Source organism: Heterodontus francisci, chromosome 33, assembly GCF_036365525.1.
Source record: "Heterodontus francisci isolate sHetFra1 chromosome 33, sHetFra1.hap1, whole genome shotgun sequence".
Lineage (NCBI taxonomy): Eukaryota > Metazoa > Chordata > Chondrichthyes > Heterodontiformes > Heterodontidae > Heterodontus > Heterodontus francisci.
This window is the reverse complement of record NC_090403.1, coordinates 44496253-44510820: the sequence shown is the minus strand read 5'-3', so window position 1 is coordinate 44510820 and position 14568 is coordinate 44496253. Positions and strand designations below refer to the sequence as shown.

At 43.5% G+C, this 14568-nt stretch overlaps 1 protein-coding gene across 1 annotated transcript in view; it reads right to left on the bottom strand.

The window, feature by feature from the left end:
* LOC137347995 (potassium voltage-gated channel subfamily H member 4-like) overlaps positions 1 to 14568 on the bottom strand; it is a 152446-nt gene that overhangs the window by 96673 nt on the left and 41205 nt on the right. Inside the window, exon 2 of the mRNA XM_068013067.1 lies at positions 6095 to 6328. Within this exon, the coding sequence (XP_067869168.1) occupies positions 6095 to 6328 (234 nt within the window). The remainder of the gene's footprint in view (positions 1 to 6094; positions 6329 to 14568) is intronic.

Below are 14568 nucleotides of genomic sequence, written 5' to 3'. Positions count from 1 at the left end.
TAAGGGGATCTCCGGTGCGCTGGTGTGCGCAGATTAAGGGAGGCAAGGCGTCTTCTGGTGCGCCACTTAAGGGAGATAAGTGCACAATGATGGCTGCAGCCGAGAAAGTGGAGCTGGACTTCGCGGAACAATGGGGAGGGGAAGGCAGTGTGTCCCTGTACCTCACCCGGAAACATGGGAAACTTATAAATAAGATGCAACAAGAGTGGCAGGCAGAGGACCCACCAACGCCAGTAGGAAATGGTGGGAAGCTCAGACAGAACAGAACAGTGGCAAAGCTGCCGTAATAATTCTGAGCCTGTATCTACAAGAGATTAAAATAAAACAGAAACCCGTCCAGGAGCCCCCGGTCACTACAGAATCTGCTCCTATGGTGGGTAACGATGAATGGGACTTGGACAGTGAAACAAAGAAATGGGAAGATCGAGGGAAAAAAAACAAACAAAATATAGTAATGCCTGGAATCAAATGGGAATGTTTGATTTCTGTTTTAATTTCTGTATGAATATTGGACTGTAAGGGTTCTCTAGAGCTCAAAATGAAATAGAAATATAATTAATGGGAATTGGCAATTAGATCTGGCTGATGCAAGAGCTAATAAAGAAATTCTGGGAATAAAGAATGGTGAAATTAGAATTCAAACCATTAAATTAATATAGTGTAGAAGTTCCAAGAAGCCTAGAACTTTCCTGTGAAAATCAGGAATGTGTAGATGAGTCTGGTACTTTGATAGTTTTCTGTTGGAAATATTTGTATCCTTGCCTATGAGTTTTCAAAGAGAGCTACATTTGAAAGTCTGACACTCGAGACATCAGGACCCTGCAGGGGGAGGCAACTGATACATCTCAGACAGACACCACCAGCTCCCCCCCGACATTTTGATCTTTTGATAAGATCACCTGAGAATTGAGAATGTGTGGCATGATATTGTGATACTGAAGTGTGATATGTAAGTGTGCAGATGTGATTTGTTACATGTAGAGCAACTGAACTAATGACAGGAAGGGTAATGAGACTGTCAAGGTATGTCGTAGCAGGTAGTGAGGACGTAGGACCCGGGAGAGAAAGGGTTAAAAGATTTGTGAAGGAGCTGTGCAGACAATTGCAGGAGCTGAGGCGGGAGGTTATATAGAAATGGACGTGAAAGAGAAACAGGCAAAGGTGCCTGTTGTGGGAGACAAAGTAATGGTAAAAGTAATGCCTGAGAAACCAGGATTTGCTCCTAGGTGGATAGGACCCTACGAGGTAATAATGACCAGCGACACCTGTGCCTGTGTGGACATCAGAAGGAAGGGACACTGGAAACACCAGACGCAGCTGAAACATGTAAGTGACTGGTTTTGTTTTGCAGAATTTAATCACGGCTGACCAGTGACAACTGGAAGGCTCATTATATCTTACTGAATGGTTTCCACAATACTGATGCTCCTGAGACTGGGAATTGGTGGATTCAACCCGCCAAGCGACAAGCGGATCATACCACAATAGCTCAACAGACCTCAAGACCCTAGGGATCAACGAGCAGAACACCGACGCCAAGGACACAATTAATGGACCCCCCCCACCCCTCCGCCTTGCCCAGCATTAACCGCAGGACCAGAAAATGGACTTGTGATAATAAAAACTAATAAGATTGTATATGATAACTCGGATGAGTTGGTACCAGCAATATAGAATATCTCAGTTATCCAGCTACCTGGCTGGTGCCCTGAGAAGAACCGAGAGTTGTACAAGGTACTACGACAACAATTACTGGGACAAGAATTATATAAGGACGAGGCGTAAACGTGGTCTGGTAAACGTTATAACCAATGTATTCAATACGGGAACCTCAATTGTAAATTCTACAGATCGAGAAAATGTTGACCAGAAGGTCAGAACTTTAAGCAATTTGGTAAATCATATTTTGAATAGAAATCAAGAAGGGCAGAGTGACCTAGCCGCATCTGGACAAGAGTTAACAGCTCGGGGGCGAAGGGACCTAGAAAGGTATTAGAGAATCATGCCCAGGCAATCAATCAGGTAAGTGAAGAATTGAAAGACATCCATGACATCTCAAATAACGAAAGTGTTTGCAGCACCTACGGTTCATGGATGCTGGAACAAACAAGGGAAAACTTGAGACAAGTTGATGATGGGAAGACCCCTAGTTGGATAACCAATACCAAACTGGCAAGTTTAGTTAGCCACAAAGCTAAAGGTATTACCCCGTGTCAACTCAGGAAATTAATCAGGGTTTCGAAAACTGAGAATTGTGTCATAAAGGGTACCATGCTAATTGGATTAGTGCTGGCGATACCTGTGATTCCAGAAGACAGCCGAGGGAAAATATTGTACAAAGTAGAAAACATAAGAGTGATAAGAAGAGACCATTATATAAGATACCATTACATACCACCCTATGCAGTAGAAATGGATGGGGAAATCATAGGGACAAAACTGACTGGGTGTAGTAAGGAGAACCTGGTGTCATATGTCCTCATCCAATATATAAAACTGGAGAATCAAAATGTGGATTTAATGCCACAGTTAACTGCACCATGGAGGCCATAAGGGCGTCCGCTGAGCCAACCCATGTGGCATAAATGGGAAAAGGGAGAGACTGTCCGACCACCACATAACAGGAGTATCAATATGGACATGATAAGAGATGTCCAATAAACAACACCACGGTATGCTTCTATCCACAAAAGGAATGCTGAAACATCACAGGTGACTGAAGGTATAAAGTAAAACTTGACACAGTACTCAGAGAGTTCGACTATAGTATATCACCCCTGCCAACCACCTAGTGAGAAAGAGAACACCTGGAAGCAATTTCCAGGATATACTACACCCTGGAATAATGGTCGGATGAACTACAAAAAGAAATAGATAAGTGATACTACTGGTGGGAAGATCTGTGGAACTAGGGATTGAATGTGCAAATCCACTCTTGGTTCAGAATTATCTTCTATGCCCTGATAATAGCCTTATGTCCCATGGTGCTGTATGTGGCTTTTCTTATTTAGAAACTCAAATGACTAATTACTGAGGTTAAGAGGATGTATGAACGGAGGAAAGATCAAAATATGGATAAACATGGGTATACAAAATTACATCCTATCATTTAGGATTGCCCAGATCTGGAGGACTGGCCACCCGAAGGATCCTAAGGGGAATCTTCAATGAGTTTGGCAACCAAGGGCATCAGCCAAGGGCTGAAAGGGGGGATTGAAAGGGAACCTGAGGACTGAAAAGTTTAGTATAGGTTGAATGAGAGACTTAGGCAAAAACACACAAGGGTCTCATCTATAGAAGAAACATGGGATGTAGGCAGAAAACATAAGGGTCGTATGAAATAACTCCTACAAAAACAAGAATACAGAACTGAGATTAGCAGATGTCCTTAACAGTAAAAACATACAATGGAAAGGCAAAGGGCTATGGACAGGAGATGCTATAGAATGCTCATTCAGCAGAAACAGGACAATGAGACAATGTCTAGTATGTATAAATATAGGAAATATGTAACCGAGAAACAGGAGACAGGAGACATCTGATAAGTATTAAAGAAGAACTAACCGTAGTTACAGGAAACCACGGACTAAAATTTAACTCCTGACAGGATAAGTCCTGCCTATTTTCAGAATTGTATAACCACAATGTACGTGCACAGTGATTGAAGGATTGTAATTTTTGCAAGCAATGCTGTAAACCGATCACCATGATTGGATATTGATAAGACGATGTTTGCACCGGATTGGTGAATAGAGTTTTAGCAATTTATTTCAATGTATACTTAAACCCATGTCTGTTAACGATTGGGGAACAGTTGGTGAGGTCTCTGAATGAGCTACTGTTCCCCTGCATATGCTTGAATAAACCGGTCGAGGAAGAAACTTCTGTCTCGTCTGATTACCGCGGGGAAGGGAGAACGAATTCTCTGCTTCACACACTGAATGTGTATTTTGGAAAGAAGCAAATGACATAAAGACTTTGTTTTCCATGAAAACTGTACAACTTTTTTTTTTAAAGTACCGTAATTGCAATCCAGGTTGCCTTGCATTGTTAATTCTGACCAAACTTGGCGCAACAATTAAAATGGATAAAAGAATAGAACAGTTAAGTCAATAATAAAAACGTGAAAATGCTGAAAGTACTTAGATTAGGCAGAAATTCTGGCGAAAGGTCATTGACCTGAAATGTTAATTCTGTTTCTCTCTCCACAGATGCTGCCTGACCTGTTGAGTATTTTCAGGATTTTTGTTTTTATTATTGATTTAACTGTTCTATTCTTTTATCCATTTTAATTGTGGCGTCAAGTTTCATCAGAATCTAACAATGGAAAGCTACCTGGGTTGCAATTATGGTACTATTTAAAAAAAAAAGTTGTACAATTTTAATGGAAAACAAAGTATTCATGCAATTTGCTTTTTGCTCTTTCAAAGATGCCAGAGAGCTATTCTCTGTATGATTTAAGCGACAGAGAAAAACTGTTAAATGAATGATTTTGTTGAAAAATTTTATTGTCTTAATTGCACAAGCAAATCACTGCAGATGCTGGAAATCTGAAATTAAAAACAGAAAATGCTGAAAGTACTTAGATTAGGCAGAAATTCTGGCAAAAGATCATTGACATGAAATGTTAACTCTGTTTCTCTCTCCACAGATGCAGCCTGACCTGTTGAGTATTTTCAGGATTTTCTGTTCTTAATTTCAGAGTACCAGCATCTGCAGCGATTTACTTGTGCAATTAAGTCAAATAAAGTCAATCATTCATTTAACAGTTTTTCTCTGTCGTATACTTCATAGAGAGAATACCTCTGAAAGATGCATGAAACAGCATATCAAAGTCTTTTGGAGGGAACAGAAATACTGGATGGCAAAAGAATTCACAAGCTACATTTTATAGATCAATGTTGAGGTCAGTTCTGTAGTATGTCCGATAGTTTTGGTCACCCCGACATGAAAACGACACAGATGCATTCAAAAGGGGTTAAGATGATCCCAAACATTAGAGAACTAAGTGATCAAGAAAGGCTCAGTGAATGAAATTAATTATTTTCACTGCAACGGACTCCTGGAGAAGGAATTTGATTCAAGTCGTTTGACATCTTTAAAAGGGAGTTGGATCGATATCTATTGAGAAAGGGGTCTGAAGATTATTGGGAAACTGAAAGCTCTGGTTGATATTTTTCAGGGAAGTAGGGAATGAAAGCTGATGTTCCTTATAGGGGGCTGAACAGGTATTGGTGATGGAATGTCATGAAGGGAAATGAGTCCATAATAGGATGATAAAACATAGATACTGGACAGAGTGGGCTTGATTAGAGTCAATTCAGCAATTCTGCCTAAAGTTGTGTGCTGGAAGAACAATGAACTGGCCTTACCAGATGCTGTTCACCAATATCATTTAAATGCTATGCTGCTACTGCTGGAGTCTTGCACAGGGAGCTTGATTAAGAGAGCCCCACAAAACATCATAAGCATTCAGCCTTTAAAGAGGTGCACCCATTGAGATGTAAGTGGCTACATGCAGCAGTAAAAATGTTGGTGCTTTTCAAAAGGCTCAAAAATGTTTCATATTGGTTTTGAGCTTTTGCAAAGGCTGTTTAGGAATGAGGGCAAGTGGGAATATGTGATGGTCAAGAATTAAAGAACTAAAAAAAAACTAGCACAGAGACATGAACCAGGATCTGTGGACATGTGATAGAGTGGGCACTGCTCCAACCACCATTGGTGAAGAGGATGAGTGCAATAAGGATTACACAGTTTAGATTGCCAGCAAACCTGCCTCAAAAGACAGCAGTTTAGATCTCAAGAAAACTGAACACTGTCTCCAGTATATTTGGAACATGAAACAAAGGTTGCACATTCTGGCAAGACATGAATGATGGTTTAAAAATGTAGACACCAATAAAATGCTTCCATTGCATTGGCCATGAAAGATGGCCCAGGTGTATTTCACCACGCACTCTCCAGTTTATACTTTCTTTGGACGCTGCCTTTATAAATGATCTTGGCTGGTTAACAAAACATGGAACAAGTTTATCACAAATCATGAAATGGGTGTACATGGGCACACAACGCTCGTCAACACTGAACATCTTACCAGATTTCTTGTAGAATTGTACTTCCCCTTGAAACTCCTGCTTGCTGTCAAGTGCTTTGTCAATCTGCACGGAAACCTGGTCATTAGTCTCTGCTCCATGCAGGAATCGGCACCCACAATTCTTCTGCATGACTTCAGTGCGAGCATAGCCAGTAAGGTCACAGAATCCATCCGAGCAGTAGACAATGGGAAAGCCCTGGTATACTTGAGCATTCGCAAGGATAAAATTGCTGTCTGCAAATTTGAAAAGTAAAAGGAAGACACCAATTGGAAATGTTCCAACTTATAATATTCATGACAATGCCAACTTTAACGTCCTAAAATCACATTGTTGGCTAATTAATAAACACCCATTCAATCTTACTGTGCTAGAATGTTCAAGTTAATGAAATTAAAAGAAAAATACAACTCTGCTGGTTTATCACAAATATTAATATTTTTATTAGTGAGCATGACCATGGGTCTATACACACAAGTTGATGCTAAATTCACTGACAACTGTACATAAAACTATACTTCTCCTGGCTCCGCATTCAGGTAAGTACAACTTTATTTACTTAGCGTTTTACTGGCAGAGGTCCTTTTAAAGGCCGCTGGTTTGACTGCTTTTCACCGAAGAAAACTGATCACAGCATAAATACGCATGAAATAAAAACAAGAAATGCTGGAAATACTCAGCAGGTCTGGCAGCATCTGTGGAGCGAGAAGCAGAGTTAACGGAAGGGTCACTGGCCTGAAACGTTAACTCTGCTTCTCTCTCCACAGATGCTGCCAGACCTGCTGAGTATTTCCAGCATTTCTTGTTTTTTTTTTTCAGATTTCCAGCATCCGCAGTATTTTGCTTTTATTATAGATAGGCATGATATTGACAGGCCAGGGAAAGACCAGCCGATCCATCAAGACTGACCCACAATATGGTGGCAGGAGCATAATGACTAAACTCTTTCTCCCACTCCTTTTAACCACTTCCCCCCCTTGCAGCCAACCATCCCCACAGAAGCAGTGGCGGGGGGGGGGGGTGGGGGGCACCCAAAAATCCCAGCGCTGAGCGGCATGACAGTTTCCAGATGCTGATTCCGGCGCTGGCAGTAATCACCAGGGCAGAACAAGAATCCTGCTCTCCTCCCAACTAAGGCCAATTAAAGTTGTTTAAAAGTTCATTCAGCGCTTGGTAAGGTTTGATGTTGAAATGTTTAAAGGGCGCATAGTTTACCCATGCCTTCAGAAGCAGATCATCTGGAGGAAGGCGGGTATGCAGTGGGCAGTCATGACTGGCTGCCCCAGGGCATCACCCCAGCCCCATAAGAGGGTCAGCAGGGCAAAGGAGGACTTGGTACTTAGTAAGGGGTGCCCTTGGTGCTGCACAGGTGACAGGGAGAGTGGGCACCCAGCGCCTGGGCTTTGAATGGGGTTGGCACCCCTTAGCATCAGGGGGGCAGAAGAGCAGGGGCAAGGCTGCCAAGGACAGTTGGGCAGACACCTACCCAGAAGGAAGGCTGCAGCTGGTAATGGGGGCACAACAGTCAGATTTTGGGCCTAGTGGCAATGAGGGGCACCACCCTCCACAGGAGTGGCAGAACCCCAGTAATTAGGAGGGCATAAGAGAGGAAAGAGGGGCAGGAAGGCAACAGAGGCCAAACCCTCAGCACAGGATCGACTGCCGAAGATGGAGCTACCTGGAGATGACCAAGAACCAGTGCTGCAGGAGAATGCGACTCTCCAGGCAGATGGTCACTGACATCTGTGCTCTCACTCCGAAGACCTTGCACCTATCAGCACTGGGCACCATGCCCTGCCAGTCACCATCTAAGTCACTGTGGCCATGGACTTCTTTGCTTCTGCCTCCTTCCTAAGATCAGCTGTGGACCTCAGTGACATCTCAAAAATGGCTGCACACCAGTGCATCTCGCTGGCCACTGATGCCCTCTTTGCCAGAGTTAGATATCACATTCTTTTAATGACAGACATGAGCTCGGAGGGACAGAGGGCATTGGATTCCCCCAGGTTCAGGACATCATCAATTGCACCATGTGGCCATCAAGGCACATAGTGCGGTCCATCAAACAGGAAGGGCTTCCACTCCCTCAACATCCAACTGGTCTGTGACCACAACAAAAGCTTCCTCCATGTGTACATTGGCTTTCCTGGCAGCTGCCATGAATTCTTCATCCTCTGTCAGTTCAGGCTGCCTAAGTCTTTACTCCAACCCCCAAAGTGTGTGAATGGAATCAATAGGAGAAGGGATATCCCTTGAAGATATGGCTACTGACCTCTCTACGGGAGCCTGAGACAGAGGCAATACAACCAATGCCATCTGCTTGGTAGGACAGAAGTTGAGCAGGCCATCGGGCTTCTGAAGATGTGATTCCGATGCCTGGTCAGTTGGGTGGTGCCCTCCAATACGCTCCTGCAAGGGTCCCAGTCATTCTGGTGGTCTGCTGCGCTCTCCATTACATGACCCTCCAGAGAGGTGTGTACCTTGAGGAAAGTGAGGCCCTGGAAGGAGACAGCTCATCGGGGGAGGAGCAGGAGGTTAGAGAGGAGGAGGAAGAGGAGGCGCAGGGAAATGACAATGAACAGAGAGGTGCTCCTGCAGCACGACGAGGTGGCCTCCTCCAGCCCCTTTGAGCCTCCCACTCCATTTTACCCCCCTCCCCCGCCACCATCCCGCTCTTTTGGAGGGGTGTAAAATTACGGTCAAACTATTGAAAATAGCAAACCTGTCTTAAAGGATCACTGTTACATGTAGATGCTCTTTTTTAGATCCTGCACAAAACTAAAGATTAAGATTGGACCTGTATCAGGTTCACAGTCCAGAGATTAGTTCAAGAGCTGGGAGAGCTCTCTCAGTGTCCTAATCACCATTCTTCATTCAACAATACCACAAATAAAACACAGATTTGTAGTCTCACTGTGTGGGACATGGCTATGTGTGGGAATTGTCGGCACTCCAGAAAGTAATTCATTGTACAACACACTTTAGAGATGCTTTGACATAATATACAAATGCAAACATTATATTAGATACTTATAATATTAAAATGTTCATTGAGTTTAGCAGTCCGTTAAATTTAAAATTGGAAATACAGTACTCAGCATTGATCTTCAAATTCTATAATGGTCATGTGTAACAAGACGTCAGCAAGCTGCCAACTGTTCAACGTCAGCCATGACTCAGTGGGTAGCACTCTTGCTTGAGTCAAAAGGTTGTGACTTCAAGCCCCACTCCAGAACTTGAGCACAAAAATCAAGGCTGACACTTCAATGTAGTACTGAGGGAGTGCTGCAGTGTCAGAGGTGCTGCCATTTCAGATGAAATGTTAAACTGAGGCCCCATCTGCTCTCTCAGGTGGATATTCCATTGGAATACTTTGGAGAAGAGCAGGGGAGTTCTCCCTAGTGTCCTGCTTAATATTTATCCCTCAATCAACATCACCGTAACAGATTATTTGGTCATTATCACATTGCTGTTTGTGGGAGCTTACCTACACAAATTGGCTGCCATGTTTCCAACATGACAACAGCGATGACACTTCAAAGGCACTTCATTGGCTATAAAGCAGTTTGGGATGTCCACTAGTCACGGGAAAAGGTGCTATATAAATGCAAGGTTTTTTTTTTAGTTGGAGGGTACATCACCACTATACTCCATTTGGAATCCGGGCTCATAGTTTGCATTCACATTGAGAAAGGGGCAGGGTCAGCATGGCTGCCGAAATCACCTCTATTAACACACTTGTTACTAAATTGCAGCGCCCAACACCCGAGGAGAATCTCTCCCCACTCCCTCCCCCACCCACTGCAAAGTATCTGGCAGAGAACAGCATTGCAGCAACATGGTAAACCTGCATTCATGACCAATATCACACTGCAAGGGTATTAAACAGGAGCCAAGTGCTGTGGAGGTTGCTTTATCAAATATATTTAGTTCAGTAATCAGTATCCCTCAGAAAAAAGTGTCAAAATGGGTAAAGAGCAGTTAATTCTTTTAGATTCCTTTCAGGATTTTTGTTAACATTTTTGAACACTTTCAGAATTTGAATAATGACATAAACGTGGAACGAGCTTAGCCTGATTACTCAGCCTGTGAGCATGTGGGAGGTGAATGAGCACACTCAGTTAAAGTGATAAATGCCACTGACGCACTCCAGGTAAATGATTATTCAGCTTTTACGCAGCTGGGTTCAGCATCACCTCCAAATGGTTTCTCCAATGAGGTCAGCAGCATTCAAATAAAATCATTCAAACAAAATCCACACAATAGAAAAACACTCAAAACAAAAAAAAAATTAGGTCAGACAGGAAGAGATTGATGTTACTGGCTGTGCAATGGTGCAATGGAAAGTTGTGTCCCACAAAAGTTTTGGCAGGTAACCAAGAAAGCAGAGAAATGGAATGAAGATATGCAGGTTGAAACTCCCATCTTCCACCTGCCATAAACTTAAACTCATCCAAAACTCTGTTGCCCTATCCTAACTCACACCAAGGCTGGAATTTTATGGTGGGTGCTTAGGAGCCGGCCACCAACTGAAAAGACGGAGGCGAACCCGCTTCTGCCTCACCTGGGGATCTGACCCATATTTTGCGGGTCCCTGGGCTTCAATTGATGTGAGGCGGACATCCAGCTGCTTGAGGTAGGAAGTCCCGCCTAATAGAACTGCCGGCCAATCAGCGGGCCGACAGCGCTTAGTCCCAGCAGCACCATTGGGAGCGGTGGCCACTGCTGGGACTGCAGCCCAGCAGGAAGACAAGATATCTGGGAGCCGGGAGAGAAGGTAAGTTTTAGTTGCCTCGTGGGGGGTAATTGGTTAGTCCCCAGCGAGGCAAGCGTGGTCGATTGGTGGGGGGAAGGGGGCATGTTGGGTCTTGGGAGTGGTTGGGGTAGCGGGGGCAGCCCTCCATCGGGCACAGGGTGCCCGATCACAAGGGCCACCCCAGGACACTCATAAGCCGCCTGCCTCCTGGCTCCAGGACACCCGCTTGCCACGCGTAAAATCCGCGTGGAAGTGGATGAAGGCCCTTAAGTGGCTGTTAAGTGGCCACTTAAGGGCCTTGATTGGCCTGGGGGGTGGGTGCGGGCCGTTTTATGCTGCTGCCACCCTGCGTAAAGTGACGATGGAGGCAGCGAGCGGGTGGGGAGGGTCTCCTGGTGCCTCCCACTCCATTTTATGCCACCCCCTCACCACCATCCCGCTTGTTGTGGGTGGCGTAAAATTCCGGCCCAAGTCCCATTCACTCATCACCCTGTGCTCACTGATCTACCTTGGCTCTCAGTTGAGCAACGCCTCCATAGCCTCAGCCCTCCCCATCTCTTTAATCTCCTCCAGACCTACAACACTGCGAGATATCTGCACTCCTCCCGTTCTGGCCTCTTGCTCATCCTTTATTTTAATCTCTCCACCATTGGCAGCCACTCTGAGGGCCTAAGATCTGGAATTCCCTCCCTAACTCTCTCTTTCCTCCTTTAAGATGGTCCTTAAAACCAACCTCTTTGACCAAACTTTTGGCCACCTGTCCTCCTATCTCCTTATATGGTTGGGTGACAAATTTTATTCAACAAGGCTCCTGTGGATCGCTCTGGGAAGTTTTACTACTTCCAAAGTGCTGTATAAATGCAAGTTGTTGTTATTTAGAGGTATGGTGCTAAGGTATTGCATTGGCAAGCCCTGCTCACAGGAATGCTCACCATTTCACCAGAATGTATAGGCCTGAGACAACATATCTGCAGCATCAATACATTAGGCAGCTTTGCTTCTCCATCAATTCTTATGTTCTGCTATGTCTATGCTGTTACAATTTAGAATTATAATCAACTTGCAAGATTCTATTTTTGGGTTTGACGTAAAAGTGCTATTATATACTTCAATAGTGTATTGCATATTAGTGCAGATATTCATTCACACACACATGGTGTCTTTGCAGCTTATGCACTAATCCTCCTATTCCTGTTGCAGTGGTGATTTCTAGAAATTGTCCCATTAGTTTGATGTCTCTCTTATTTTCAATTTGTTATGACGGACAAAAAGGCATTTGATTTCTATAGAAGGCAAGTCCTATTGATTTTCTCATCTGTATCTCACCACACTTGTAAGGGCTTGTTCCACTCTGATGTTTATGAAGTCCTTTTTTTGCACAATATCTATTCAGATATCAGAGGCGATTGAATTGTCTGTGACTGCGATCCCACTACCGAACACCAAACTGCCATTTCTTTGACTGTTCTCCGAAGGTAACTTTCCCCTGCTGCCTCTAACTTAAGTTTCCCAAGCCCATACAGCCCATTTATACCCAATCCCTAAAAAGGCCTGTTAGACTAAATGTTTCAATTTTTTCCACAGATGCTGCCAGACCTGCTGAGTGATTCCAGCATTTCTTGTTTTTGTTTCAGATTTCCAGCATCCGCAGTATTTTGCTTTTAATTTATTTCAATATTGATCTCTGTTCTCTGCCTTGTCCATTCTCTGCCCACCTAGATCCATAAATGTTCTGATGGCCTCTGCTGCTTTGATGATTACGAGTTCTCCAGCCTCCATCATCTCTTTTTCATAATGTCCCCCTATGTCTTCACTGCCCCGCCCCCTCCCCAACCAGGACAGTCTCCAGACTCTCCTCCACATCTTCCATTAACAGTGGCCCACTCAGTCCAGATCTAGCACTAACCTCCTCCACCTGCCTGAACGTGTTCTATTTTTAAACAACCTCTCTTAACTCCACATATTTCTTCCAAATAGATGTTGCTATGGGAACCCATGTGGGTTCCTGCTATACAAAAGCAAAATACTTCAGATGCTGGAAATCTGAAATGAAAACAGAAAATATTGGAGATATTCAGCAGGTCTGGCAGCCTCTGTGGAGAGAGAAACAGAGTTAACATTTCAGATCGATGACCCTTCACCAAGCTGAAATATTAACTCAGTTTTCTCTCCACTGATGCTACTAGACCTGCTGAGTATTTCCAGCATTTTCTGTTTTTATTTTGGGTTCCAGCTAAGTCTGCCATTTTGGAAGATGTGTAGGTTTTGTCCTAATCCTACACAAGTCCCATTTTTGACCTTTTCTTCTGTCACAGACATCTGCTGAAAGAGCATCAACTCTCACAATTATTTAGCTTATACTTATGTGCACACCTCTTCTTCAAAGGACTCTGTTCCTTCACCCAATTTCTCTGCCCCTGACATTTTTGATCTGATGACTCTAACTTCAGTAGCAGAGCTTCGGAAATGTCCTCTTTCATCATCCAAAGTTTTCTCCCTGGCTGTGGTCAATAAGACACTTGGTCATATTGGTACAATTTTCTTTGCCTTTGCTGTTACCATCCTCTCAACAATCTTCCACCCCACCAGCATTTGGATTCACCCAGATCACCAGTCACTATTTCTACCACCTACAGCAGGAATCAAGGACATCATCCCTTCCTTCACTCTACTTTATGGAGAACTCATTCCTTCCGAGAAATACTTTTTCATTCTTCCACCATTCCAGCTTCCCTTCCCTTGGAATTTTCCGTTCCAGTTGCAACAGCTGTTCATGATTGTACAGGGGTTCACACACTCCTCTCCTGTGAGAAAACAAATTTCCTCTCATCTAGTATCCTGTCTTCTCTGCTCAAGGTGTGGGACACCAAACACAGATTTGATAAATGCTTTGCCAAAAACCTCCATTCTGTCTGCAGGTGTGAACCTGACCTCCCTGTGGCTTGCGATTTTAACTTGCCTTCCCATTCCTGTTCTCACCTCTCCATGTTTAACCTCCTCAGCTTTTCAAACCATGTTAAATGCAGGGTCCAGGAACAATAGCTAATCTGTCTTCTGTGCATTCTGCAGCCCTCTGGGCTGAGTATTGATTTTAGTAACATTTTAAGTGTGGATCCTTCATCAGAATACAGTTCTGGTGAGGGAGATGGGTCTATGCCCATGGCACTGGCTTATGTATTCTTTTGCTTTTTAGGACTGCTGGAACCTATTGTTTGCTCTTATCAATCTCTGCTCTCATTTCAGACCTGCATCTTTAACTATTTTCTCAATTCCTCACCTTTACTTTTTGCCTTTTGTGAATCTCACCTTTGCTTTATTGACACCTTAGCTTTTTCCATATTGATTTGTTCTTTTAATACTTTTCCATTGCTTCATGAGTTGCTCTTTTACATTATTCATCAGATTCCTGCAGTTTGCGGGTGAATCAATTCATTAACTTGCTTTTTGCAATCAGCGTATCTGTTATTCCCCCCTCCAACCTCATGGTTATCTCTCAGATTTTAATTTGAACAAAGGTTTATATACTCAAAAATATTAGTCTGTCATTTCTCTTTGCCAAATGCTGATGGACCTGTTTTTCCCAGCACTTCCATGCTTCTATTTCAGAGTTGCAGATTTTTTTATTTTATTTGTGACTTGACCATTGTAGAGACTTGAATGATTAATGATTATCCTATCTGAAGTAAATTAGCCTTCATTGTGAAATGGTTCTTTTGGGGC